The sequence below is a fragment of the Coffea eugenioides genome, chromosome 4 (assembly GCF_003713205.1).
Source record: "Coffea eugenioides isolate CCC68of chromosome 4, Ceug_1.0, whole genome shotgun sequence".
NCBI classification, from domain to species: domain Eukaryota; kingdom Viridiplantae; phylum Streptophyta; class Magnoliopsida; order Gentianales; family Rubiaceae; genus Coffea; species Coffea eugenioides.
The window spans coordinates 2821183-2847969 of NC_040038.1; the positions used below are offsets into that span (position 1 = coordinate 2821183).

Below are 26787 nucleotides of genomic sequence, written 5' to 3' on the forward strand. Positions count from 1 at the left end.
CTGCTCTGTTCCAGTACAGCTATGATAGAACACGGCGAATTGACTGGTTTAAGTTGTTCGCTTTTAAATGATGCGGCAGCAGCATTCACCGGTTGCATAAACCGTGGTGACGGGGCCAAACAAGTAAGTATTTGCGAGGCATAGTTACAAAACCCCGGTCTAGCCGTGACGGGTCAGTCAGTTGGCCAGTGAACTGGCTGCTCAACCCAACCGAGTTGATAATTGGACCAAATAAGGAAGAAATCAGTTAAAAAGTCAATGACCAGCTTTTTTTAAAAAAAAAAAAATTGATTGGTTCAACCATTGTTTTGGCCACAACTTTAACAATTACGGCTCGGGACGGATTAGGTGTTTTTTTGGATATTTTTTAAAAATTTTATTATAGCAGTGTATATTAAAAACTTTATATTGTAGATGATCCATTTGAATTAGATATATTTTGGGGTGTTTTAAAATTTAAAATTTTATTGAGATATTTTTTAAAAGCTTGTAAAAAATTTCCTACCACCCACCACCCCTCCTCTCTCCTCCATAGCCAGCAACCCTCTCCTCTCCTCCGCTGCTGCCATCCTCTTCCTCTTTCTCTCTCCTCCTATTTTGACTGCACAACTTTGCTGTATTAAGTTAGTGAAATAGTAGCCGTAGTTTGTGGAGTATTTAAATTGCTCCTAATTTCATATGGAGATGACATAACATATCAAACAGGGCCTTAGTGAGACAGTGCGTCCCGTTTAGCTACTAACCTGAGCATCATTATGTAGTTTCTATTCCTCTTTCTTTCCATTTTGTATCGATGAAGTGCTTAATTTTACTCCGTGAAGGAAATCGCCATGGGAGGAGAGGAAGCAAAGAAGTGAGGGGCCATTCTTGTTGGTTTGTTTCTTGAACTCTGTTGAGCGATAGATTTCGGAGCATCACCGTAGGTAGAATAATATCAATATGATGATATCCGCCGTAATGAAAATGACAGCCCCGGCCGAAAGGACAAATGCTATTAGATGATTAGATTGGTCTTAGATGATTGATTTCTCTCAATTCACGAAACCTCAAAAACATGCAAAACACTTTCTCTTAATTAGCTTGACAAGTTTTCATATACTATTATAATATTTAAACAACACACAAATAAATTAAATTAAAGGAGACACACGGCACGCTTGTGTGATAGAACAAAGACACGTGTATAATAGGCTTATCCACGACTACAATGTAAAGGACTTATTTGTGCTGTGGAATAATAGAAACTCATCAGAACACGAAACTGACGCAGGCGGATGTGATTGTGAAGACTAAAGAGAGGAATATGCCAAAATGCCAGAGCATCCATCCCTAAGCGCCAATATGCCAAGTCCACGTCTTTTATTTTAGATCTTATTTGATAACTCAATTCAGCAGTTAAATTTAATGGATTCAAATTCTGTTTAATGACAAAAAATTGAACATCTGAATTAATTAAGTGACCCTGAATTTTTCTAGGTAAAATTTGCTTCCAAAATTAAATGATAAGTTATTCACTTATCACTGAATATGATTTGCACTCAAATGTATTTCAGTTTTATCAAACGCATCCGCACGCTACAAATTTAAAGAGCACAGGCTTGGCTTATGACTTTTAACTAGAATTTGATAGCAATAATAGCTTCACTCTGAAGCAGTCTAGCTAAAAGCTGCAGTGTATAAGAAAGCAAAAGCAGCAGTGGCAGTAGCAGTAGTAGAACTAGTTGAAGATGGATGCCCCGCCGCTCTCTCAAGAGATGTCTTACTACGATCATGTTAAGCAGCGACATACGGATAAAGGCTGCCTCTATGCTTGGTCTGTATATCTAATTAATTTCTTCCTTTTGTATTACTGTATTTATTTATTTTTTACTGAGATCGATGGATATGGATGTTATCTCTTTTCTTCAGTTCCGAAAACCTAATCAAATCCTTACCTTAACCAGAAAATACTACTACATATATTGCATGTAATTCTTTGCAAACCTTTGATGTGCAGTTTGTTCGCGGCGTGTTGCTGTTTCTGTTGCTACGAGACATGCGAGTGCTGTTTGGATATCATCTGCTGCAAGTGTTTCTAACGTCTTCTTGGTCTACTGATTCAATTCTCTTTTAATTTGTGCCCGTGAAGCAAACTATGTCGTCCTGTTGTTTTAGTTTTTTGAGCTCCTTCAGCTTCTTGGTGTGGTTCAAAATTGAGACTTTAACCGGTCTCAGGTGTTAAAAAGATTGTCAGACTCGTATAAACTGTTCTCCCTTCGTAATTAATTCCTTCTTCGTACTTTGGCTGAATGATTCTGCATTTACAAAAATAATTTTATACCTCTGCCTAGTACCAAGTCGCTAGAACCGAAACAGACCAAACACTCTCTTACAGTTTAAGTGACATCCAATCCATTGTAGTAAAGCAAAGTTCAAGCTTTACACCTTGTGTGACGTTTCATAATAAAAGCTCACGTTGATGAATATTTTCGTTTTCTAGGTGGCAACTTGCTGTCGTGATTAATCTCTAATACTCATGGTTTCACGACTGAAAATCCTGGCCCGGTCAGCTTGTCCAGAGTGAGGATCATATAATTCACTTTTACACACACAGCTTTTTCCCATTCTTTGCCTAATTCCTTGTTTGCCCCCTCCAAGTCTCACTTCTTTGAAGCCATTGAAAGTCTACCTTCAAATTTACATCTATTCTCGGCCATATTAGCCTTTTGCACTCTGCTAAAACAAAGGGGAAGGAGAAAAAAAAAAAAAGAAATCAACGGTTTCACCTAATAATACCTACCATATGACCTTTAAATTGTACAAAAAGTTGGATAAAAAAATGGTGAAGACAATAGTACAATGATAAGGCTGATCCAAAAAACCATGTCTAAGCAAATGCACGGGAAAAATCAAGTCCCCCTGCACCGAAGCCTATTGAGCTGCTAATCTTTACCTAGCAACCAAGGATGGGGTTTCTTCCTTCGTCAATCTCAATGACAAGGACATGCTTTGGATCAGAACCCTTGGGTCCTTCGGCGTAAAGAGTAGGGAGATAAGCCTTGTATGCAGGCAAGTACCGTGAAACAAAATCCATAACCTGTGATGAATTGAATAAGGAAAACATTTCACTATTCAAAAGCAGATTCCAATATACCTATTGAATTATCAATTTTGGTATTCATCAAGCAACAGATATATGTGCTTATTAACCACACCTCTTCATCGGACATGCCTGGGTTTCCATCCGCCCTCATAGCAATCTCTGCCTGAAAATAATCCCACATGACTTAGTTAGAAACTTGGATGGTTTTTGCAAGGAAAAGTTTTCTTCCTGTCCCAGGAGAAAGGCTAATGGGTAACTAATGATTAACCTGCAACCGCCACTGGTAGACATAATTTGGGTCTTGAATCTTGATAATTATCCATGAGTTTACAAACCTGTCCCATACATCATAATATGCTTCCAGATTCTTATTCACTGTCTCAAGCTGCAAAGTCAAGTTCATATCTGACCATTATGGTTTTGATCAAACTTGTTACTCAGTGGGAGGATGAGTAAACACGGTCGGCTAACATGTTCCACTAGATCAATATCGAGTACTCTTACCTGAGGATCAACAGCTTTGACGGTTTCAGCAGGGACAGGTTTAAAACCAAGCATCCAACCCTCAAACAGGACAGCCTAACAGATTGGAAAAAAGAAAAATTACAACTCAATGTATATCTGCCATGTTCATAAATGAAGCATTATTCAGATGAGAAAAAAAAAAAACCCATAAGAGTGTATAGTTTACTCATAAAGGCGGTCTAGCAAGGGCTCAAGTCAGATCCCACAAAGAGTGGAAGGACCAGCTACTTTCTAAGAAACCAGAACCAAAATTCAATATCAAGTTGCTATATTATAATGCTCAACTGAAGCCTCTTACAGTTAGTGGCCCCTCAACTTCTGGCCATGTCGAAGGATCAGCTCGGTCACCTCTACCATTGTGTGCAGACTGAAAGGTCAAGAGACGGGTTGGCAAATCTAAACTCCAGATGTACGACTGAGATCAAAAATTTTGAAAGTTACACCAGCTTACTTTATCATACCGAGGAAGTTTCATTTTCAACCCTGAAAAGTTCAATGTATGATTAAACTAAATTCTCCAACTATAGGATCAATCAGCAAGCCAAGGAAAATGATGCTGGATGTTCTTACCTTCTTTAGTCAATTTGGATAGAGCTGTCAGTGTCTCAACTGACAATGAAAGATCATGGCTTCCAGCATTTCCGCGAAACTGATTTCAACAATATAGGTCTTAGAAAATTCCTTCCATCTCTGCCGCTCTCATTTGAAACAAAAAGACAGAGAATGTTGAGTACTTAAATTGCCTTACCTCTAAAAGCGCATTCCCTGAATTCCTTTCACGCAGTTTTGCCTAAAAATAAATCAGTATTTCTCTATGGAATGAAAACATGAAGCAGAAATGCAAGAAAATAGGGAAATGAAATTCCAGATCCCGACAGACATTTACCTGACTTTCTGCAGTTAAATAGAAGTCGTCAATGGATAAGGTTGCAGTCTTCCTGTTATTCAACATATTATAGAAGTTATCAGTCTTTCTTTTCCCATGTACACAAAGAACAACTTAGATGGCTCAAATTCAATAGAAATCACCATTTTGCAATCTACCTCCCAGTGATCCGAAAAAGATAATCCAGTGCAAAGACAAGTGTTGTTTTTCCACAACCTTGTGGTGCACTAAAACCAATCTGCATTAGAAGATAATGACAGATTTATTAGGTTGAATAGCTTAATGGACATAAACTCCACAAGACGGTGACACGTGCGTCTCACTTGAACTTGACCATCTTGGGTTTTCCTTCTTTTTTCTACTTCTAACAATCGCTAGCGTTTGAACCCAGTGAGAAAAAAAAAGGACTAAAGGAACATTAGAAAATAACTATGTACCACCAAAGGAGGGATATCTTCTCCTTCATTAAAAGTTGACATATGCTGAGAAATTTCGTCTTCACACCACAAGAACACTGGAACATAGTAGTGGTAGATTCGAACTTTTTGAGGATCTGTCATATACAACTCATCGAGTTGAAACAATCTACACAATTTTGAGCCATACAGTAACCACTTATCAATAGACTCTGCCACCTTCTCTGTGGTTAGACCGAACTTGTCTAGAAGTGGTCCTGAGCATATGAAATCAAATAGATCCTTCACAGCTGAAACTTCAGCAGGGGCTGTAGGAAAGCGGGAATGTATTGGGCCTTGCCTGTGACCATTGTGAACAAAATTATCACCACAGGCAGAATTGTCTTGTATCCAAGAACTTTTACTGCCTGCATCAATAATACTAGTCAACGAACAAACTTTACAACCAAATCTCATTTATGAATAGTTGGAATGAGAGGATGATTTCAAGTTTTTACTTCTTTCATTTAAATTGCTCATACTGAAAAGCTACAGAGTAGGCCAAAAAGCATGATAAATGCAAATGAAATTGCTAAGCACAAAATTTTTTGTCATTTTCATTTTCAATTGAGTATAAATGATGATATGAGTAGAGAAATAACTGCAGCTCTTTGCCAGCCACTTTTACACAATACTACCACGTGAAATGAGATTGGATATTCTAGAGATTTCTAGAGAATCACAAAGTTACAGGATTAGAAGAGAGCAACGAGTCATTGAGGCAGCCTAAATCCTTTGGTTCACCTTAGAGTGGCCACCAACATCACATGTTACTGGTATCATGTTCACGGAAATAGGCAACGCCAGATTCTTCTAAGTAGCTGCTTCACACTTGTAGTCTGTTGTGGACTGAATGGTGGGAGCAACTGATTTGCATTATTGGGATATGCATTCTAATAGGGGAGAAAACCTAAGCCTACGACTAACTCTTGAGAAAATCATAAACCTCTGCATAGTTCTTGAGAGTTTCCACTTTCCAACAGATTATTATTCCTCGCACATTACGTTTGTATGGGGACGAATAATGATTTAATGATGTACTGTAGTTCGAAACTCCCTTGTAGGTGTAGTAATTTAAGAATTTAAAAGCGAAAAGTATAACTGTACTTAAAAATCAGTTCAGCCTTTAAGAAAAAGATGAACTTAAACTTGGTATTAGCCACACATAATCATCCCTCAACCCTTCTTTGATCTGTACGTTAAAAATCTTAATTCATGATTGTACAAAAAAATAACGGGATTTCAAATTGAACTTTACCGGAAAACTTACCAAAATTTAATAAATAAATAAAAATCTCATTCAGCAGCAAATAAATACTCCAGAAACGTAATGTAAAGCTAAAACAAAAATCAAAGGAAATACACCCAAAAAAAAAACTGTAGCATTTCAGTGTAAATTCAATTAAAAAAGTCAAGATTTGCTGAATAACAAAACATCCCAGAAAAACAAATTAAAAAAAATTATAATTGGCCTAGGAATTCTTCATAAAATTTACCTGATGAAATTGAGGATTCAGGCAACATTTGGGAAGGTAAAGGAGAGAACTTTGCTCTGACTTTGGTCAGTGCTCTTCTTGGGACGGCAGCCCATTTGGATTTGATAGCTATCCGATTAGTACTATTATTATGATAACAATCAGTATGAATTATATCGGAATTGAAATTGGAATGAGATGGTGAGGTGGAGGGCTGTGTCAGCTGCCCTGGATTTGTGGGTTGCCATAGTATATTCAGCGCCGCCATTGCCGGGCTTATCCCTCAGTGCTCTTTCTCACTCCAAGGGTGGCAATGCGGGTACGAGAATATGAGACGGTTAATAAAACGTTGGTTTTCTCCGAAAGAACATGTGAAAGTACTAAAGTACCCTGCTATAAATGGATAATAATTCTCTTTTCTCCTCTCTTTTCTGAGCCATCAGTTTGTAGGTAATAATAATAATATATTGCAAAGCCGACTAGCTCTTTTTCCTAGTAGAAGACGCAAATTTTAGTTTTTAAGAATTGGAGGGGCTCTTCCAGCTGCAACTGAGAATTAACCTGAATTAATCAATTTATACAGCCCTCTCATTCTTTCCTCCTCCAAATAAAAAGATTTCTCCAGTGGACAAACATATAAGCTTTGACATTGGATAGCACGGTACTGATGTCCTCCTTCAGCTCAATATTAACCATCCAAGCTGTTCCTCACATTCTTATATGCTTCGTCCGATAGCAATTGGCAACAAGATCAAGGCTTTAAATTCAGAACTTTATTACTTTTCTCTGTCCTATCATGTAAACATGATGCCATTCTTGTGAACCATTTTCATCTTCTCTCCTGAAGTTGAATACGTACAAAGCATCCCTCTTTTTTTCTGTTTACTCAAAAGCATCCACATAAAACAATGTGAGCGAAACTTCGCAAGTAATATTTGCATCCGGTTACCTACAACTTACAGCCAAAGATCAGTATTTTACAGCATTTGAAGGCATCGAAGTTGTTTAATCCAAGAAATATTCCAAGTTCAAGAGACAGGTTTGGAAGGACCAAAACCTTCAGAGAAGTTCAAAGTATTGTCAATGCTGGTAATGAAGAAAGAGGCTGCACAACAAATGTGCATGGCGACCAAAACAAAAGATAACTATAGACACCAAGACTGATAGAAGGAGTAGGAGGTCAAGCAGAATTGTTTCTAGCCAATGGCAATCTGCAGGTATAGAATCAGTCTTCAACTGTCCTCCATCCATCAGGACATCGGCCATTTCATGTTTGGAACACAGTGTCACAAAGTTTTGGGGAGCGCAGAGCCGCAACACATTTAAACTGTTGTCAAAGAGCAATTTACATTAGTACTATGACACACATTATACAAGGGATGAAGCAGCATAGGATTCACTGCACTTCCTGTCATACAGCATCAGATAATCACCTCAAGTTAATATGAAATGCAGATAAACTCAAGTAGGATTCCATGCCTATCTTCACTATATCTGACCTTATCTTGCTGGTACTTTGTGCGTATAGCATTTGAAGGACAAGAATGACTGTCTAACTGAAGACATTGTAAAGCAAGAACTGTTGTTTTCAGATCTGAAGCCTTGTACTTGGTATAGTATTCCATTGTTGGATTCTGCCATTGAAGGACGAGTTAGTGGTAATCCCCTGCGGAAAACTGAACCAAATAGATCAACTCATGAAAGCTAAGGGTACAAACCCATGGGTGGCCTGATTGTTTAAGTGTCCATCTGGCAAGGAATATTGCTGATGCAGCAATTACAGAAGGAAGGAACTTCAGGAAACCATAATGGACCAATGTCAACTCTGCAAGGTACTTGGCTAAGAACTCCAACACGAGACTCGAGCACTGTAGATATATTAACATTTAGCACACGACTTTAGCCTTTCCACCAAAATATACTGGATTGGTGAGTCTTTCAGGCAACAATAAATGACCCAAGATCTAAAAGCATCCACTGTAGTAAAGCATTACTAAATGCTGACTGTTCTACCTCATAAGATGAATGTGCTGCACGTAGGAATCTCCTGTTAAAATAACACACAAGGAAGGACTAAATGTGAGAAATCAGAGTGTCAAGCACACTAAATTAACCAAGATTTGTGATCAAGCAAAACCTACCTAAGAAAAGTTTTAGCAGTAGGAGCTGACAGTTGAAACCCCAAATTGTTCAAAACTTCACTCTCTAGTTCCAGGACCTGCAGGTTTACTTCCATCAGAATCAGATGCTTCACTCATATAAATCTTAAGAATGACTTTTGCTAATTAATTAGTGAGATCCTACCAATAACAAAGAAAATTTTAAATAAAATCTCCCATTATCAGTGAGCGGGTTGAGCAAAACAAAGCCTAATAGAATCTGAAACACCGCGTCTTCTCAACTTTTCACTTCACAAAATGACTCTTTTATTGGTTTTTCCATTTTCAGTTTGCTTGAGTGTCCATTCTCAAAGTGAAAAGGAAAACATGTGATGTGTGAAATATGTACCTCAGTTTTGGTGTAAGTGTTGTCCGTGATGAAACACAACTCCTCCACACGTGGTGCACAAATTTCTTCATATTTCCTTCAAGAATGCGAATTGATATTCAGATTAATGTATTGTATGAAGGAAAAATGCATGGTATCTTAGAGAGATGTTATTCAAACTACTGGTACAGGAGAAATTGATCTTATCTTGATTCTGGCCAAGAATATTTATGAAAGATAAATCAAAATTCAGTTTGTCTATGTAACTGCACAGTGGGAAGAAGCTAGAGAGCTGCTAGTGTCAAAGTTCTGAAATGTAAGAAACCCTCTCACAAAAAAATTGCAACATTAGTTTTCATGAAGGGCACATAATTTCGTCAATATGGTTTCTACTGATTATGTTTTGTCAATACCAGAACTAAAAGGAAATTTTGTAGAACTTTTAAACATTATAAGTGTTTATGCAAAAAATTTTCAACAACAAAAATTAGAGATAATACTATCAAGAAAGCAGTAATAGAACATGGTAGGATATATGCTTACGAGGCAATTAGCATACAAGTAATGCCAAGAAGTTGAAGTCTTTGCCTTGCTATGTACTTTTGAGAGAGGAACATATCGACCAGATATACTGTCAGATAAAGTGTGTCTGGCACCAGCTTATAATGATCACACGCCTACATAGATTTTGCCAATTGGTTATGTTGTACTTTGGCAATAACTTTTCAAGGAAAAGAAAATTTTAACCAACAGCATTAAAATTTGGAAGAAGAAAGTTTATAAGCTGATGCTTCCAGAAAAAATGACATGATTGATGCTAGCAACACAAACTATTGCTAGCCCTGAATCAACAGAAGCACACTGGAAGTATCATTCTTTTTGTGAAGTGTATGAATAACTAGGACAGACATTGAAGTTGGAATCCTGAATACACTCAATTGGATTTTCTAAGTGCCATATAAACACATAGCTCTCTTGAAGCACATTATCTCAGGATGGGAAAAAAATTTTCTCACCTCGACAAGCCAGTCTACTAAAATTCCCCGCATTGTCTGACTGATATCTTGCTGAATTCCTTCCATATAAAGAGAATCTGGTCTTCTGATGATCTGGAGAAATAAAGGGTTATAACATGTTTCAGCTGCAAATGTTCTACCCATGGTTTAGAGATATGGAGATCTTTTTCCATTACTATTACATCATAGAATAGTTATGCAACAAAAAACTACAGATGGAAAACTTTCCATGAAAACACTGACATGCAAACTTCTCAAGTGTACCAGTAAAATTATGGTATTGCTGCAACCTCTGGTGGAAAAGCACTAATACAGTGGTATCTCCTAACTTTGTTGCAAAATCTCAAAGTATTTCCTTCATGAGAAAGAAAATTGTAATAGAACTCAATCTGGCTCTTCTAAATAAATGAAACTGGGTTGAATGGAAAACTTACTTTTGACAGCATATATTAGAAGCATTCACGAGTGACTTCTGATCAAGTTAACATCAATTTTAATCATAAAAGAGACAATCTAACTTCTCATTCTTACGGGGGATTATGGTCTATCTAGCTCATCCCACAAGCTGTAGGAGGTAGGACAAGGTATTCTATACCATTAGTTATATGTATGTATGTGTTTGACATGAACATAAATATATTTTGTATGAACCTACCTCTGCAACATGTAAGTTCCTATATATCTCAGAAGCGTATAGGCTGCATAACTGGGGATCCCCGTGATCAGCATCAATATCAGTAAAGTCTGGTGTTGTTGATGCTGCTGACATCTCATTTTCAAGAATGGTTTCTGCAGTAGTAAAAGAAATTTCAGATTTCGTGTTGCCAGAGCTTCAAAAGGAAAGAAAAGGCAAAGCCTTGGCATACATGGTATGCAGGTTAAAATAATGTGTTCAAATTCCTTAATATCAGCAGTCAATATAAGAAACAAAAACATCCTATCCAGTTGAATGTGTTTGTACAATATCTGCCAGATAAACCAAGAAACCTCTAGTAGAACAATAAATTAACAAGCATAGCCTCTGCAATATGATTGGTTTCACTTAGACAAACAAAATTAGGGATACATATGACTGACTGCTATAACTTCACAATGAATCTAAAGTTAAAGAAAGCCTTCAAAGATCCACCTATTCTGGTATATTAAAATGGGTGAGATTGGACATGAATGATGTATCTCCCTGTAGTAGAAATGACAAAATGTGCTGCTCCAGAAGTCCATCAAAACTGTTAGAAAAGGAGAGAAAAATATGACTAAGAACTATATGACCTTTGTGCATTTGTTCACCATACCCGTCCTGAAACAAGAAATCTCAGATTGATGAGAAACTGAACTGTGCGCCATTTTATTGTCTAGGAAAGTAACAGATAAATGTCTTTCAATATCTACACAAGAAGGAAATATTATGTTGGCACAAGCATCTAGCATACTTTCAATTTCTTGAAGCTTTTGTACATAAAACATATTCACATGCTTAATTGACCTATATAAATGCGTATCAAGTCCAGCTCACTAGTACTCATTAGCGTAGCTGGTTAAGTTTGTTATGATTTGGCTGACAAAGAGGAAGAACCAACCTTTCTTTGAAATGCTTTCGTGTCGCAAGAGATTGCCACATTCTTGCTTTATGAGCTGACAATCTTTGCCACAATTTTTCCTGATAAATTCATTTGAGCTGCATAATGAGTGCTTATCCAACTTCAGTGAACAGGCAACTTTGCCAGATTGAAGTGATGTACGCTCAATTTCTTGGCTGATACTTGTTGCTGAATCAACCACAGCCTGTTGCGCTTCTACTGCCACAGGAGCAACCAATTTGGACTCCATTATTGAGCTTTTTCTACCTTCTTTTCTGTTCCTCTAATGATTAGAAGAATGAAAACAAAAGTAAAAGTGATTATTGAAGAAAGAAGAAACAAAAGCTCCATAGTTTTATAAGTAAAAGACACACTAATAAGCATGCTAAGTGGAGTTGTCAAGCTATGATGTGAACTGGTATCAAATACACTAAGAGAAAACTAGTAGTGGCAGGCTTGTTCTGATCTTGTGACTCTTTTGAGTAACCACACTTTCAGCTTAAACATTGTTTCGGATTCAACTTGCCTTTCTGCGACTCAAGTATTAGGATATTGAAGACATATACAATCTGAAAGTGACATATACGGATGATATTTCTACATTTAAATACTTCTACAGGATACAAACTACAAAACAAGCTGAAGGATAGGGTACAGACAGGAATTTTAGTTGTCATTAAGGCACTTCCTTCGTGAATTCTTGCAGAAAACATTAGTGACATCCTTCAAGAACAGCCCTCCTCTTTGGCTGATTACAAAGATTAGGAAGGAGCATCGTTGTTCCTCCCATTCAAGGCCGGTCTTTTCAAGTTTCAACTTCTCATCTTGCAGCTTTGACAGTTCCTTGGAATGCATATCTCCTGATTGACGATAAGCAGCTGCTCGAGCTCTTGTGATTCGGCCTGTTGGCTCTCCAACTGCAGATTTTACCAGATTTTCCTTCATCATCTTGAGAAGACTCAGAAATACTGTAAGGCAAGTCCTTCTAACTTGAAGGTCAATTCATCAGACCTGAAAGTTTTCAAGTGACAGAACATAAAATTGATGACAATCTGAACAACTGAGATCAAACTGCAAATACAATGGTAAGAACAGTTAGCACCATGATAAGAAGGCAACGAACAGAATAAAGAATCCCCCAAATACTGGATTTCAATTACTATAACCATAATCCTTGTGTTTAGGTTAATTTCTTCCCCATCCCGCAAAAAGGATACAAGAAAAACACAAGGGAACAGAGTTATGTAAGAAACCCTTAGTACATGTTTACTATTAAGATTATACAATTCCATAATCTGATGCAGAGCAAGTAATGCTAGACCAGTCATTCATCAGCCCAGCGTGCTATCTGATCGTTCAAATTGTACAAACTGTGTGCAATCTTGGTAATCTGAGCAAGTCAATTTTTTCAGCAAGTGGCTTTCTAGCTGTTATAAGACTAAAAAAGAAGAGTATCTAGATTCCATTTATGCAATCTATTGATGAGTTTGTCTTCTTCCTTGTATTTTACACTGCTGGTTCATAAACTAGGAATAAAAGGAAAACAATAAAATCTTCTAGAAAGACCAAAAAACATGTTTAGTTGTTGAAGATATATTTGGTCATAGCCCATGGTACCTCAATCAGCATGACCTGATAGGCTTAATTTCGAGCAATAAAGGATCTTAGGATTGAAGTTAAAGTATAAATTTCAAGAAGCGAGATATTATATGCCTGCATCAGTAAATAGAACCTAAATCACCATATTGAAGACTAAAAATAAAATGTCAAGATCAGTACATCATACAGGGAGAATAACACAAACCAAAAAGCCTCAATCTTCCATAACTAATAATCGCTATCCCATTTGTGTTTTCTTTAATGATATTAAAAAAAAAAAAAGTGTTCTTTCATGCTCTACATTGCTTGCAAGAACAAGAAGCACAAATCTTGATGGAAAAGAAACTCAAGGCAAACCAAAAAGGAGCAATGTCATACAACTTCTTTTCTTTTCTTCTGAATATTTGAAATTGGTCTAAAAACTTTGAACCCATCTAGATAAGTTTTTTTTTCCTTCCCCTCTCTCATTCAAGATAAATCCAAAATGCACCAAAAAGTCTTGATGAGATGGGGTTTCCCAGCAACCAAACAAGAGCAATGTGGACTAAAAGCCAAGTCTTTTTTAGCAAATAAATGTCTTAAAACTGTAAAAATTTGGCATTGGACAAATGATTACAGACTCGTGAATCCCAGAAAAAAGCATAGCCAATCAAGAAAATTCCAGAAACCACATGCATTAGCATAATCAAGTATTGTTGATTAGAGTCAGAACCTTAGACACCCTGCTTTCCGAGCTCAAAAACCCTCCAAGAAAATCTTGCATAAAAGGGGAGAAGGAAATGTAAAGAGTGTTGGGTAAAGTAAGAATCTTTATATAGTCCCATGAGCGGGACAATGTGGAGTTCAAACTCAAGAAATTAATACTTAAAAGAAAAAAGAAAAGCGTAGTCTGAATTTACAGTGAGGCCATTTGACTAAAGCCTATGGGAATGGGAGTATTAAGATTGGACTCTTTTGACTCGGACAAAGTTAGTTAGTGTCATTTAAGATTTTTAAGCGTTTTAATTGGGTGCAATTAACGTAAAGCTGCAACTTATCCGAGCTGGCAAATTTTTGATTTTTACAATCTGCCCCTGAGTTTCGCCTTCAATTACAAAAGTTGTTTAGGCGCTGTCAGTTGGTGTTTCATCCTTTAAAGGGGGCTTTTGGGAAACGAAATCCCTCATGTTAAAATTTGTTGGTGGATTGGAACGGTGGGCGATTGATTCTGAAAGCAGTGATATGCTGCATTTAGTCTTTGTTTGTGACCTGTGAACCTGATGAATCTGGGCTGTTGATCAGTATGACTTTAAAATGTTAATCGAACTAGAAATTTTGCGGAAGGGAAATTTGCCAAATTGGTCCCTAACATTTACCAAAAACACTTTTTTAGTCCCTGACATATAAAATCAGCCAAAATGCTCCTTCACATTTAAATTGTGAGCCAATTTGGTCCTATTGCTCGTTTTTGCTCATTTTTCCGGCTAAAAATAGCACGCCCCTCTCACGTGGTCATATTTTTAGGGGCAAAATCGGAAACACATTTCATTACCGGTTGAAAGTAAAAGGATAGGGACCACCACCAAAATACACATTTCACCTTTGGCTCTCAAATTACCCTTTCCCTTTGGCTCTCAAATTACCCTTTCAAGAAACCCTATTTGCATCCCCGAATTAACAAGCATATGGAGCCAAAGGTGATTTGAGAGTGAATGGACAATTTTGTTATAATCAATCTTGAAAATTGGACAATTCAACTTAAGAGTGAATGGTCGCCCTTAGATTGGAAAATGGAGAATTCACAAGCTTTATGCCCTGATCTGGCAAGAAGATTTCGCTGAATGAGTGAAGTTTTTTGTGGCATCCTGAATACTTTGTACACCTTCCATACATGATGCTTGAGCGGCCCCTTTTAGGCAAAGGAATCACACGAAAAGAAAGGCTAAGTTTCCTGGAAGGATCACATTTTCTTTACCAAACTTGCCAAGCTGGTCTCGGTGAAGTCGTCTTCCTCGGTGTGCAGGGGCGGCGGCGGCGGCGGCAGCAAGCTCAAGTGGCCGTCGCTGCTGCCAATAGAAGCGGTGGAGCGGAAGGAACAAGAGCTGGGATCGGTCAGAGTGTCGGCTTCGAGAGGGGAAGTTTGAGCAATGAGAATATTGCGAAACTCGTCTTCTAGGCGGGCCATGGCGATCTGGATCGCGCTGTTGGCCTTAGCAGAGTCGTCTGAGATGCTGGCGGATTCCATTGACCGTTGGATTTCATCCACGGCTTGGAAGTATTTGTCGATCTCATATCGATCGCCATCGAAGATGATTCTGTCCCTGGCGTCCTCGGAGGCTGTGGAGTCCCAGCGGAGGATGATTTTCTCAGCTGATGCAACAGCCACGGCGTCGTTTTCCGGTGGCTCCATAGAGGGTAAAGGGTAATTTGAGAGCCAAAGGTAAAATGTGTATTTTGGTGGTGGTCCCCTATCCTTTTACTTTCAACCGGTAATGAAATGTGTTTCCGGTTTTGCCCCTAAAAATATGACCACGTGAGAGGGGCGTGCTATTTTTAGCCGGAGAAATGAGGAAAAATGAGCAATAGGACCAAATTGGCTCACAATTTAAATGTGAAGGAGCATTTTGGCTGATTTTATATGTCAGGGACTAAAAAAGTGTTTTTGGTAAATGTTAGGGACCAATTTGGCAAATTTCCCTTTGCGGAATGCAGCACGAGGGTAATTACTTGACTCCGGTGAAAAAGATCTGCTACTATTGCAAAACAGGCTCACCAAAGCTGCTAAATTGAGGTAATAAGCATCAAAGCTAGTTAGATTGCTCCCAACTTTCTTGAATTGTTACATTTGTGGAACTTGTCCGAAATTGGTCTCATGCATCTTCATTTGCTATATAAAGTCCTAAAAGTTTCATGTTGGTGCTCTGCAACTCGACAATAACAAATTTGATAATTACATGTTCAGAAAGGTGACCTTATACCTTTGAACAGTCAATTGGTCGCTAATTGAGTTCTGTCTGGTTGTTTTTGTCATAAATTCGTAAAATTTTAATGTAATTATGATGTTTAGTCCTACTTAATCCCAAGTTTACACTAAGGTCGTATCAATTTATACTTTATACAAATGCCATAAGGAGGGATGGGATTGATTGGGTGGGATGGGGAAACGAAGCGTGAGTAAGAGATTTCGAATTCGAAACATTTTACCTACGTTACTTTAAAAAGGAAAAAGTTTATATGAACGTCATAATAATTATATAGCCGGATAGAATTCGACAACACTTCAACTTAAGAGCCCTAGATTTGATGCTTTATATATACAAGTTGTAGGTAATGACAAGAGATACATAAGATGTTGTTAATCAAGAGACATAACTTGGAAACCGAATTTGAAAATTTTACATCGTTTCTTCCTTTCAAATGATCACTGTGTTCAAAGTAACAAATTATTAATTTTAACTTCAATAATTAGTTGTATATATTTGTCATTAAAAGATATTGTGAGAACCCGTAATTTGTTATTTTCTAGGTTTTAGGATTTTTCATGGCTTGTTTTCTGCATTTTCGTAATTAGAAACATTTCGAGATAATTTTAAGGAGCAGATATAATTTTTAGATGATTTTTCTAGTATCAAATAGATTTTGAGAAATTAAGAGCGTATACCGGACGTGTGACCCACTAGTGTGAGAAGTTCGGAAAAATTCGGCCAACTAGATTAAGTTTTGAATACTGGAATTAATTTACCGAGTGTTAATAGATAAGTAGAGGGTGCTAAGTGGATTGGTATAAGAGAGACAAATTAGGTAAGTATTTAATAAAAGGTGACAAGTGTCACCATTTAAGTGGGTTTACCTTTAAGACCACTATTCATGGTCTTACCAATTGACTAAATAAATCAAAAAATAACCAAAATTTCTCCATTTTGCTCTTCATTGTGGCCGGCTCTTTCTCTCAAAAAGAAAGGAAGAAACTCTTCAAGTTTTGCTTCCATTTAGCTCAAATCCCTCCAACCAACCATTGAAACTTGCAATTTCTCCATAAAACCTCTTCAATTAGTGTTAGTGAGTTGATTTGTGAAGTTATTTGGAAAGCTAGGAGGACCTATTGCTCTCTCTCTCTTGTTTCTAAGGTGAGTTGTGAAGAACTACACTCCTCTCTTAATTGATGCTTAAATCATGCTTAGTGGTAGTATGAGATGCAAGTTTATGGATTATTTCTTGATTTGTGGTTGTAGTGATGAAGTTTTATTATTTTTGGGGATTTTTCTGTTTTAATATGAGCATGATTGTGTGGCTATCTATGATGATTGGAAATGGTATATAATGACTCTAAGAGGTGGGAAAAGTGGTTAATTGCAAACAATTGCTGAATTGGAAGAAATTTTGGAAAGTTAGGTTTTGGTTAGGGAACATTCTGCCCGAATTTATAGCTCCTAGTTAGAGGCCGAATTGGCCTTGGATTAAAACATTAAAGTTGTATGGAATGACATTTTAGAGGTGCCTACAAAATTTCAGGTCAATCGGAGTAGCGTAGAATGAGAAAAGTCGAAATTACCCTTGCTATTCTGGTTTTACCCGAATGTAAGAATTGCGCCTGTAATTGGTTGTTTTGGCTGGAATTGCTTCAGAATTGGTTGTTGAGGTCTTCTGATGAAATGTATCCCTGTTTCTTAGCTTTCAGATGGTTTTGGAATTTCTGTATTTGGACTTGGATAGCCTGATTTATGATGCTTCCGCTAGAATGCGTTCTGTGAATCTGTTTTTGTGATTCTGGTGTAGTATCTTGCATTTTTGACCTGGTTACACTCAAAACTGGGTTGAGTGACCTTCTGTAATGTTGTAGCCCTGTCTTTTAGCTTCGAAACGGTGGGTCTTGGACCTTCATCTGGTAATCGTAGTGCCTTTGGTACCATTACCGCAAAAAGAGGTCAAAAACTATTTTTTTCAGGGCCAAAGCTAATTGCATTTCCGCATTTTCTGGTTTCCGCTAATGTTTGTATATGCTTATGGAACCCTATTGGGGTTGTATTTGGCATTGGTTTATGACTCGTTATCGAGTCTCATTGTACTTGTTTGCATGTTTTAGGGCGTGACGTTGGTGCACAACGTTCTTTTGATGGAAGTGCATGAAACCGCATTTGCGAGCTTGGTGAGTGTACTACTCACTTGTGTGTTAATATATGGCTTTGATACTTGAACTTGGTGCTTTGAATGTTAATTGCTTGAAGTGAAAGTGTACTTTATCACTCTCACTATGTGCCTTATATCCTTGTTATCATGTGATTGGAATGTTACACGAAGTGTTACTTGAAATGAAAGTACATGACTTGGTGTCGTTTGGACGAGTATCCAACGACTACAATTGTTATCAATGAGCTCAACCCCATTGGTAGTTGATTGAATCGAGCCGGCGAGGGCTTGGTCGTGCCAATTAATGTGCCTTGGGGAAGTGTTATATGGAATCTTGTAGTATGAGAGACTCTTGATTCCGGTTTACTCGAGTAATACCAAAGTGCAAGTGTTTGGATTTCGGGCCCTGTAGGGGGATGTTAGGTGGAAGGAACGGAAGTAAAGTGGAGTCTACGGTTGGTTACTTTTAAACATTGACGGAGAGTCAATGCGATCCGATCAAGAATGCCAACGAGGAAAAGGGCTCTTGAGAGCCGCCCGTATCCTTTTATCCTCATTATTGATGTGTGTTTTTATTTACTCTTGATGAATTGGACTGAGAAGCTTGATGCATCTATGAACTTGGTTGCTTGAGTAGTAATCTCACTGGGCAATTAGCTCACACCGTTCCTTTTGTTTTCCTTACAGGAATATGACTCTTTTGGAATGAATCTTGATAGATGGTTGCCGAATGAACTTGATGAATATCTCTTTTGTATTGTATTTGAAGTGAAACCCTAAATGTATCTTTAGGGCCGTTTTCACTTTTAATTTGGCAACCCGTGTATATATGAACTTTTGAAAACCTTTGTATGCCACTTTGGGTTGTAATTGCTAAAGTTCAAGATGTGAATGTTTGCTTGCTATTTTGTTGGATTCTGACGGGTCGGTTACTATTCATGACCGACTCCGAATTTATTTTTTTTTATTTTGAGTTATTTTGCCATTTTGACTCGTTTACGCGCGTTATAAGTTCCGGAACGCAATACATCGCTCTAAACTGCACCGTTAGTCCTGCGCGAGAGTTGGGCAGGCAGTCCGCTAACCACTCTGGTTCGCCTTAGGGGAAGGTGGGACTGTCACAGATATCTTTTCGGTGGCATGAATTTACTAAATGATGAGATTGAAATCTCATGAACAATAGTTGACCCATCTGCATAATTTTGTTGTTAGTACGATTTATCATCGACATCTTGGATCCTCTATTACCTGACAACTAATTAAATTGCATGTATGCTTGCAAGTTTAACTCTATATAGCTACAAGCCTGCAATTGTAGCGTTACTCCTAATCCAAAACCCGAAATATTAGAACCTCTAGATCGTTGTTATGTCAATGTAATCCAAGAATGGGAATATGTCCTCTAATATTTGGTTCCATGTTAGACTTTTTTTTTTTACTTTTTTTTTAAAAAAAGGAAAATTAATCATGTTAGTTAGAGTAGATGACCAGCACTAAGTCTGGAGAGGCAAGGCTTTTCTTGCTAATACAAAACATTACTCGAATCAACTGTGCAGGAAATTATGCCTGCTAGCTGACTCACTCCTGGAAATGTTAAGATGAAACAAATCCAACTAAGTTCCAAAAACATTGGAGCTGGAAAAAGATGGTCGTTATTTTTTATTTTTTGGGTTCCATTTGTGCTTTCAAATAATCCTCAAAACTCAACCAAAACGAGAGGAAAAAAAAACTTTGATCACGTAAGCAGACCGCACTGGCTTAATCCGTAAGAGTTATCAGCATCTTTTTAAATTCTCAAATGCATTTCAGGTGGGTCGTCCAAATCAGATAAATCCAGAATGGTTCAACAAATTTTGGCTTCAAGGACCAGCAACAGAAACTACCAAACAAATCACTGGACCAACTTCGGAAAAGACAATCCAAAATGTAGCAGCCACAAAAACGTGAAAAATAAGACTCCCTCCATATACCACAAAAAACCCTTCACTGCAAGCATGAATTTATTCGCACCTTAAAGTTAGCTCGGATGGTTTCGAGATAGCCTAATTAGGTTATGAGATCACGTGTTCAAGTAACCTCTCTATTACTTATATATCCTTAGGGGGCTGAATGCACAAGCGCAGAGAAATTAGTCCAGCAAAAAATTAGAATAGTCCATGTGTTGACAAAAAAAAAAAAGCATGAATTTATTTTAATATAGTAGGTCTTTTTTATTTTATTTTAATATAGTAGGTCTTTTACTTTCCCATAATGTTGGGTGCAATTTTGACATCTACATATTCTACTCCACCAACCAAAAGTAACCAACTAGGGATATTGATCCAAACTCCAAAGTACTTCTACCATCAAGGAGACGAAAGGGTCAAATGTAACGTCTTGGAAAAAAGTAATTGGCCAATCAACCTCCACATGTTTTCACGGAAGGCATACAGGGCCCTTCATTTGGTTCTTGATAATGCTTTAGTACAGTGTACTTTAATTTGCCTCTAGATGATTCTTTTTTTCTTTCTTCTTCTTCTTCTTCTTCTTTTTTTTTTTTGAATTATTGCCATCAGTGCTTAAAGTTTTGGAAATAACCTACAAATCACTAGAGAGAAAAATCCAAAGGGTAAAAGGAGGAGGAGTGTATGAGCATCTATAGATGCCAGATTTTGTTTTTATTTTCTCTGCCGACTTATCAATCATCCGTAGGCTGGAACGCAACAATGCCAATCCAAAGTCAAATCCCAATTACTTATACTTAATTCGTTCAGGAAAATCAAGAATTATGTTCATATATATCCCTTCCTCAGTATCCACCTCATTCCGTCCTGTCCCACCACCCAAACTAGTTAGGAAAAATTATACGATGTTCTTTTGACAGTTCATGTTGCAAGATTCTCTAAATTCCTATATAGAGAACGAAATTTCTCAGAAGTATCAAAAGTATTAAACATCTATAAAAATAGCTCAATAATATGCGTAGAAACTGTGTGTTACATTAACCCATGAAGACTTTAAACTTTTCAAATTATTGGCAACTCAATAATATGCGAAGCCTGTTAAAACATTTCTATTCTACCAAAAAAGTTAAAAAAGGAAAAAAAAATAAAAATCTAATCTTGCTGCCAATTTAAAGAAAATGTTGGTCAAACTGTTTGGAAGCTGTTAAAACAGGTCAAGAATGCGAAAAGAGGCAGATAAGAGAATACAAAACAAAAGTGGAACGTAAGTGCATCTCTCTGGCCTTCATTTTTGGCTGCAGTTGCTTGTGAAGATAAGCGGCAGCCAATAAGAGGCGTTTCCTACAAGGAAAAATGGATAAAGGAGAAGACAACTAAATAAAATCAAAAGGTGGCAGCCTTTTTTTTATGATTGGCAACTTTTTCCACATTTCAGTAATCTGAATTCTAAATTCGGTAGACTGCGTAAAAGACAAGGGCCTTTTCTGCTTTTACCATAAAAGTATTCAGATTTAAAAAGACTTGATTTTGGGGGCTTTGAGGAGTAGGTGAAGACAAAGTTCTCTCTATTCGGCTTATATTTTATGCAGTTGCATATTCGGTGGGGGAGTTGAGTAGAGGAGAGAAAAAGACGAGTTGAGAAATATGGGTTCTCATGGAATGCTTGCTAGAAGAGCTCTGCTCACTGAGAATCCTGTTATGGTTGAGGTATTGCACATTTGATTGTTAAATTCAATTGTGTGTTTTTTTTGGCCCTTTCATTTATTACTTGTCTTATTTGCTTCAATTCAGCCTGTGCACCTATATGTCATAAACTGGTATCTATTAGTCTGTGGAAGAAATTGAAATGCGTGCTTGGGCTTTTTGTTGGTAAAGGTCTGAATCAGTTTTGTGCTTACCATTTTGTAGATTCAAGAATTGATCCGAGGTGTAAAAGATAGCATTTCTCTTGCTCAGGTTTGTTTACTATCCCCTATGTTTTGGAGTTTGTTCTTCCGAGTATACCTTTGCTTGGTTGTTCTTCTGGTTTTGGATTTCAAGAAATCGAAAAAATGGGAATCAATATCTGTTTGTCTCCCCCTGTCAATAGCTTGTAATGTGCGACTTTGGAATTTGGATTCGGAATTTCTTGGACAAATAAATTGGACTGAATTTGACTTATATGACCACTGAAAACTAGAACCAAAGTGGTTGTTCTTGATCTCCTTTCCGGACTTTGACTTGTTACCAATTTCAACCGTTTTACTTGTCATCATGACTTGCCTCATTACTCAGTCTGCCTGATTAATCAACCGGAGGACGCCGCCTTTGTTTCTATTTCAATTTGAGTGAGAGAAAGAGAAAGAGAGACGTAAATATGTGCTTGTCTGTCTATCTACTCTGTAGACCTCTTTGCTTAAATTTACAAGCATATATGAAAATTTAAATAAAAGGATGTATTCTTATTAAAAATTAATTTTTAATTTGTTAATCTCCTGATGTGTCTTCTTGTTTTGGGAAGTTGATGTGCTTTCTATATTGGTTCTCTATCACTGATTATGACGCTATCATGCAGGGAGTAGTATACTGGCAACCACCAAAGCAGGCATTGCAAAAGGTACAAGAAATTGTCGGGGAGCCTTCTGTTAGTCGTTATGGTGCTGATGAAGGTCTTCCTGAACTAAGGAAGGCAATAGTAGAAAAGGTTTGGTCCTTCATTATCATCATTTACTCTAGTAGTTTTAGCTGGAAGTTGTGTTGCTTGTCATAGATGGTTCATTGTTGACTAGAATGTTCTTTGCTATTTGGCTTTTTAGATATAATGAACAAATTTTAGTTGCTACTAACCTACTGAAAGCTACTTATTATTCAGAAAGTTAGCCAATCCTTTCAAATTAATTCTTTTCAATTTGTCTCTTCAGATGCGCCAAGAAAATAAGCTGCACAAATCCTCTGTAATGGTGACTGCTGGTGCAAATCAGGTATCAAGCTGCATTGTAGTTCACAATAAAGAACACAAGTTCTAACTCTTTAGGTTCTCTTGGTTTCTTGTGATTATAATCATCTCATGGCATCTCTCTTTTGTTATTTGTGCCTGCTATCTTCATTTTACTCTGTTCTGTCTCTCTTTTTGTTTTGGTGAAGTTATTAAACCAATTTGAACTCATCCCCATCCCTTGGCCATGTATATTGTACATTTTCATGCATGGGAAAATAGTTTTTCGAAGAGCCAGCAACTCATGTATAGAAATATCTCAGGCTTTCTAAGCTATTTAAGCCAAGTCAGATCTTAAAAAGGCTAGCCTTAGATGCAACCAAGTAAGCAGAGATAAAGTAGGGAAGCTGGTAAAGATTTGGAGGTTCGTAAAAAAGTATGTGGGCAGAATGCAAAGATTGAACTTTGTTTCACAAAGTTTCAGACTTTTGATCAGCAATGTTTTGCCCTTAAACTCAAAATAATCTTCATTTAAGCTTCTGTCTACACTGATTGCAGGCATTTGTCAATGTTGTTCTGACATTATGTGATGCTGAGGATTCTGTAATTATGTTTGCACCGTACTACTTCAATGCATACATGTCATTCCAGATGACAGGTGTTACTAACATTCTTGTTGGTCCCAGTGATCCAAAGACTCTTCATCCAGATGCAGGTTGATTACTCTGCAAAATACTTGTTTCGTGTCATTATTCGTTCCATTATGTTTATTCTTGATTTCGATGCACTGTTCTGAAACTTTGCTGTCATTGAAGTAGAGCCTAAATTTTTCGGTTTTGGCTTCTGAAGTAGCGTTTGCTTGTTAGGCAGATTTATTCTCGTTTTGTAGTCGTTTTAAAGCTTAGAAAGTTTAAGTCTATTCTTGGATTTGTCATGCATTTAACAAGTATTCTCAACTTAGTTTTTGTCCTAATAATTTTAGTCAAGTGCAACTTGCTTGGGTAATGATGTGTATAAAGTTTGTCCAGCACTAGAAATTAAACAAAAAGTTGTGGCTATTGATATGGAGGTATTCAGAAGTACCCCATGTTTACAACAGTCATAGTTCAATACTGTTTGCTAAAACAATGGATAGCATATTGGGTGATGAACAATGTGTCTCACTTAAATCTCACTTGATTTTCAGATTGGTTAGAAAAGACTTTACTGGAGACTAAACCAACACCTAAGCTTGTTACTGTTGTAAATCCCGGCAACCCCTCTGGAACCTATATCCCGGAGCCTCTTCTTAAGGTCTCTCTCTAAAACTACTTCTATATCTGTTTAAGTGCTGTTCGGCTAATGATGGTAGCAGTCTGTTCTTTATATTCACACGTGCCCTTATCCTCTGGAAAACCAACTTACATTCACATATGACATGTTCAACAGAGGATATCGGACATTTGCAAAAGTGCAGGGTGTTGGCTTGTTGTGGATAATACATACGAGTAAGTACAGTTTCAGTTTACTTTTATGAGCAATTACTTGTGTTGAAGTCTATCCTTTCTCTCATGGACATTTGTTCACTTCATGGAAATATGCTACTAATGCCTGTTTTTGTACTGCATAAGTCACTTCTGCAGTATCTCATTGGTGCTTGTCTATGTTGCAAAGGTTTAAGCTATTCTTCATAGCTATTTCATGCGTGACCTCCTCAGCTGGTAATATAGTTGGTTTACTACAGCATTGGGTAAAGGTCTGACAATCTGACTCCTTAGATTACTGAAGTGACCACACAGACTTGAGATGGATGATTCTTCGTAAACTTAGCTTTGGATTACAAGATCCCTTAATATACGGAACTAAGTTTATATCTGTCAATCAACTCATTGCATGGACCAGATACACGTGAAAAGTCACGATTGATTCAGCACGAGGCTCTTGCTCGTCTGGACGACCCTAAGAATGAATGTGTGGTACAAAGCTACCTCTATAGGTGGTACAAAGCTTTATCACCTATGCAAGCTATGACCTCCCAAATCAGGTTTGGTCAACCTGTTCATTACATGACACCACCCTTGTTAGAGCAATCTCACTGATGCAGTCTCATCTAAGTTTAGGGTTAAACTGAAAATAAGAAGAGTAGCATGGGCCAACAGCTGGATGTAATCAAGTTTGATTTCTTTATAGAAGGCAGAATAAACTGAAGACCTTCCATTCAGCAGCTTGTTACAAAAATATGTCATACAAGACTTGATTGGTAGTGCATTTTGGTAAGGTTGTCGCAAATGTGTTTTGATGGAAGAACAAGGACGACGCATGACAAAAGAGCTAACAAAATCACTGTCCTGTTGCTTGTTTCATTAAATATCTGTCTAATCCTACTTTTGAGTACGCATAGCTTACACGGGGTTAAAATGTCAAATGTGCAGGTACTTTATGTATGATGGTCATAAACATGTCTGTGTAGAGGATACTCATGTAGTCAACATCTTTTCCTTCTCCAAGGCTTATGGTATGATGGGTTGGCGAGTTGGCTATGTAAGTAATGCTTTACTGCTCCGTCCTGAGATTGTCCCATGTTTGTTTAAAGAAATAATAATGAAGTTGTTTTGTTTCATCCCTCTTCTTCTTCTTCTTTCACTTCATGACATAGCAACTATTCTTGTGAACTTAGTGATGGCACCAACTTGTTTATTTGCTAACGTGAAAATGCTACTAGACATACTTGTCTCTGAGGCAAGAATGCCTGCATTGAGTTTTGATGTTTGAAATAACATTTTGCTCCATCCAGATTGCTTTCCCTTCAGAAGATGAGGACTTGAAAGATCAACTTCTCAAAGTCCAAGACAACATACCCATCTGCGCACCCATAATCTCGCAAAAGCTGGCTCTTTTCTCATTGCAAATGGGACCGGAGTGGGTCACTGATCAAGTGAAAGACCTTGTCAAGAACAGAGCACTTGTTCTTCAAGCATTATCACCCTTAGGAGAGGGTGCTGTTAGAGGTGGAGAAGGTGCAATATATTTGTGGGCAAAGCTTCCAGAGGAATATCCGGACGACTTTGAAGTCGTTCGCTGGCTAGCAAGGAAACATAGAATAGTTATAATTCCGGGGAGTTCCAGCGGCTGTCCTGGTTATGTAAGGATCTCATATGGCGGATTGGCTGCAGATGGTTGTCGAGTTGCTTCAGAAAGACTAAGAGAAGGGTTAGAAGAACTGGTGAAAAAGGGAATGGTGGAATAGTTTCTCTTGAATATTATTATAAAGCCCAGAATGACTTGATTCTAATGGATTCTGGCTCTGGCACATTTCAATGTTAGAAAAAGGACGGATTTTTGTGCATTCTAATAACAAACATTCACTCTATTAAAGCTTGCACTGGTGGTGGTTGTTCTGTCGGCCTAAATGATGATTGAATCGGCATGTCTCTAGGGACAAACATTTTGATTTTTTTTTTCTTTATCCCATTAATGTCTCTCCATGCATTGCTAAACATTCATCACAGATTAAAATTTATTTATTTCCGTCGACTGGTTCGTGGCGTTTAGCCATAAATTGTTTAAGACGCTGTTGCTTGTGATGGCTGGACCTGATTGAAAAGGAGGAAGGTTCAAGAATGCACTATTAGCAAATGGAAGAAACAATTAGTACGTTAAAAGTTCAGAAAAGGATAAGCAACAAAGGAATGTGCTTTTGAGTCTTTGATGCCTAATACCCTCGAACTAGGAGGCATGAACCG

The 26787-nt window shown here is 37.5% G+C and overlaps 3 protein-coding genes and 1 long non-coding RNA gene across 4 annotated transcripts; 2 read left to right on the plus strand and 2 right to left on the minus strand.

Moving 5' to 3' along the window:
* Positions 1–1665: 1665 nt before the first annotated feature.
* Positions 1666–2463, plus strand: LOC113767630. The gene is made up of 2 exons (XR_003468037.1): positions 1666–1813; positions 1997–2463. It is a non-coding gene; the product is annotated as an uncharacterized LOC113767630 (long non-coding RNA).
* Positions 2464–2670: 207 nt separating this feature from the next.
* Positions 2671–6737, minus strand: LOC113767629 (D-glycerate 3-kinase, chloroplastic). Its single transcript, XM_027311783.1, has 12 exons — positions 6445–6737; positions 4931–5316; positions 4652–4731; positions 4494–4545; positions 4356–4397; positions 4178–4256; positions 4059–4090; positions 3906–3974; positions 3587–3661; positions 3351–3467; positions 3195–3245; positions 2671–3076 (listed from the first exon to the last, which is right to left on the minus strand). Exons 1-12 carry the CDS (start codon positions 6689–6691, stop codon positions 2933–2935), a joined length of 1374 nt encoding a protein of 457 aa, XP_027167584.1. The 5' UTR covers positions 6692–6737; the 3' UTR covers positions 2671–2932.
* Positions 6738–7084: 347 nt separating this feature from the next.
* On the minus strand, positions 7085–13870 carry LOC113768544 (cyclin-A2-1). Its single transcript, XM_027312946.1, has 12 exons — positions 13815–13870; positions 12163–12514; positions 11504–11786; positions 10582–10715; positions 9927–10019; positions 9454–9587; positions 8932–9007; positions 8565–8641; positions 8437–8470; positions 8142–8291; positions 7923–8057; positions 7085–7750 (listed from the first exon to the last, which is right to left on the minus strand). The coding sequence occupies exons 2-12, from the start codon at positions 12223–12225 to the stop codon at positions 7691–7693; spliced, it is 1239 nt and encodes a 412-aa protein (XP_027168747.1). The 5' UTR covers positions 12226–12514; positions 13815–13870; the 3' UTR covers positions 7085–7690.
* A 7536-nt stretch (positions 13871–21406) lies between these two features.
* LOC113767918 (aromatic aminotransferase ISS1) lies at positions 21407–26454 on the plus strand. Its single transcript, XM_027312120.1, has 9 exons — positions 21407–21858; positions 22060–22107; positions 22706–22834; positions 23052–23111; positions 23624–23780; positions 24252–24358; positions 24494–24552; positions 25477–25585; positions 25839–26454. The coding sequence occupies exons 1-9, from the start codon at positions 21796–21798 to the stop codon at positions 26289–26291; spliced, it is 1185 nt and encodes a 394-aa protein (XP_027167921.1). The 5' UTR covers positions 21407–21795; the 3' UTR covers positions 26292–26454.
* The last annotated feature ends 333 nt before the right edge of the window (positions 26455–26787 follow it).

Coding starts and splice junctions, on each gene's coding strand:
- LOC113767629 (XM_027311783.1), bottom strand. CDS start 6,691: ATGGCGGCGCTGAATATACTATGGCAACCCACAAATCCAGGGCAGCTG. Junction 3,468..3,586: donor TCAAAGCTGTTGATCCTCAG/GTAAGAGTACTC, acceptor TTGACTTTGCAG/CTTGAGACAGTGAATAAGAA. Junction 3,246..3,350: donor TCTACCAGTGGCGGTTGCAG/GTTAATCATTAG, acceptor GATTATTTTCAG/GCAGAGATTGCTATGAGGGC.
- LOC113768544 (XM_027312946.1), bottom strand. CDS start 12,225: ATGTCACTAATGTTTTCTGCAAGAATTCACGAAGGAAGTGCCTTAATG. Junction 8,471..8,564: donor ACTGCTAAAACTTTTCTTAG/GTAGGTTTTGCT, acceptor TTATTTTAACAG/GAGATTCCTACGTGCAGCAC. Junction 8,058..8,141: donor AACAATCAGGCCACCCATGG/GTTTGTACCCTT, acceptor CTTCAATGGCAG/AATCCAACAATGGAATACTA.
- LOC113767918 (XM_027312120.1), top strand. CDS start 21,796: ATGGGTTCTCATGGAATGCTTGCTAGAAGAGCTCTGCTCACTGAGAAT. Junction 23,781..24,251: donor GACTCTTCATCCAGATGCAG/GTTGATTACTCT, acceptor CTTGATTTTCAG/ATTGGTTAGAAAAGACTTTA. Junction 24,553..25,476: donor GTTGTGGATAATACATACGA/GTAAGTACAGTT, acceptor TCAAATGTGCAG/GTACTTTATGTATGATGGTC.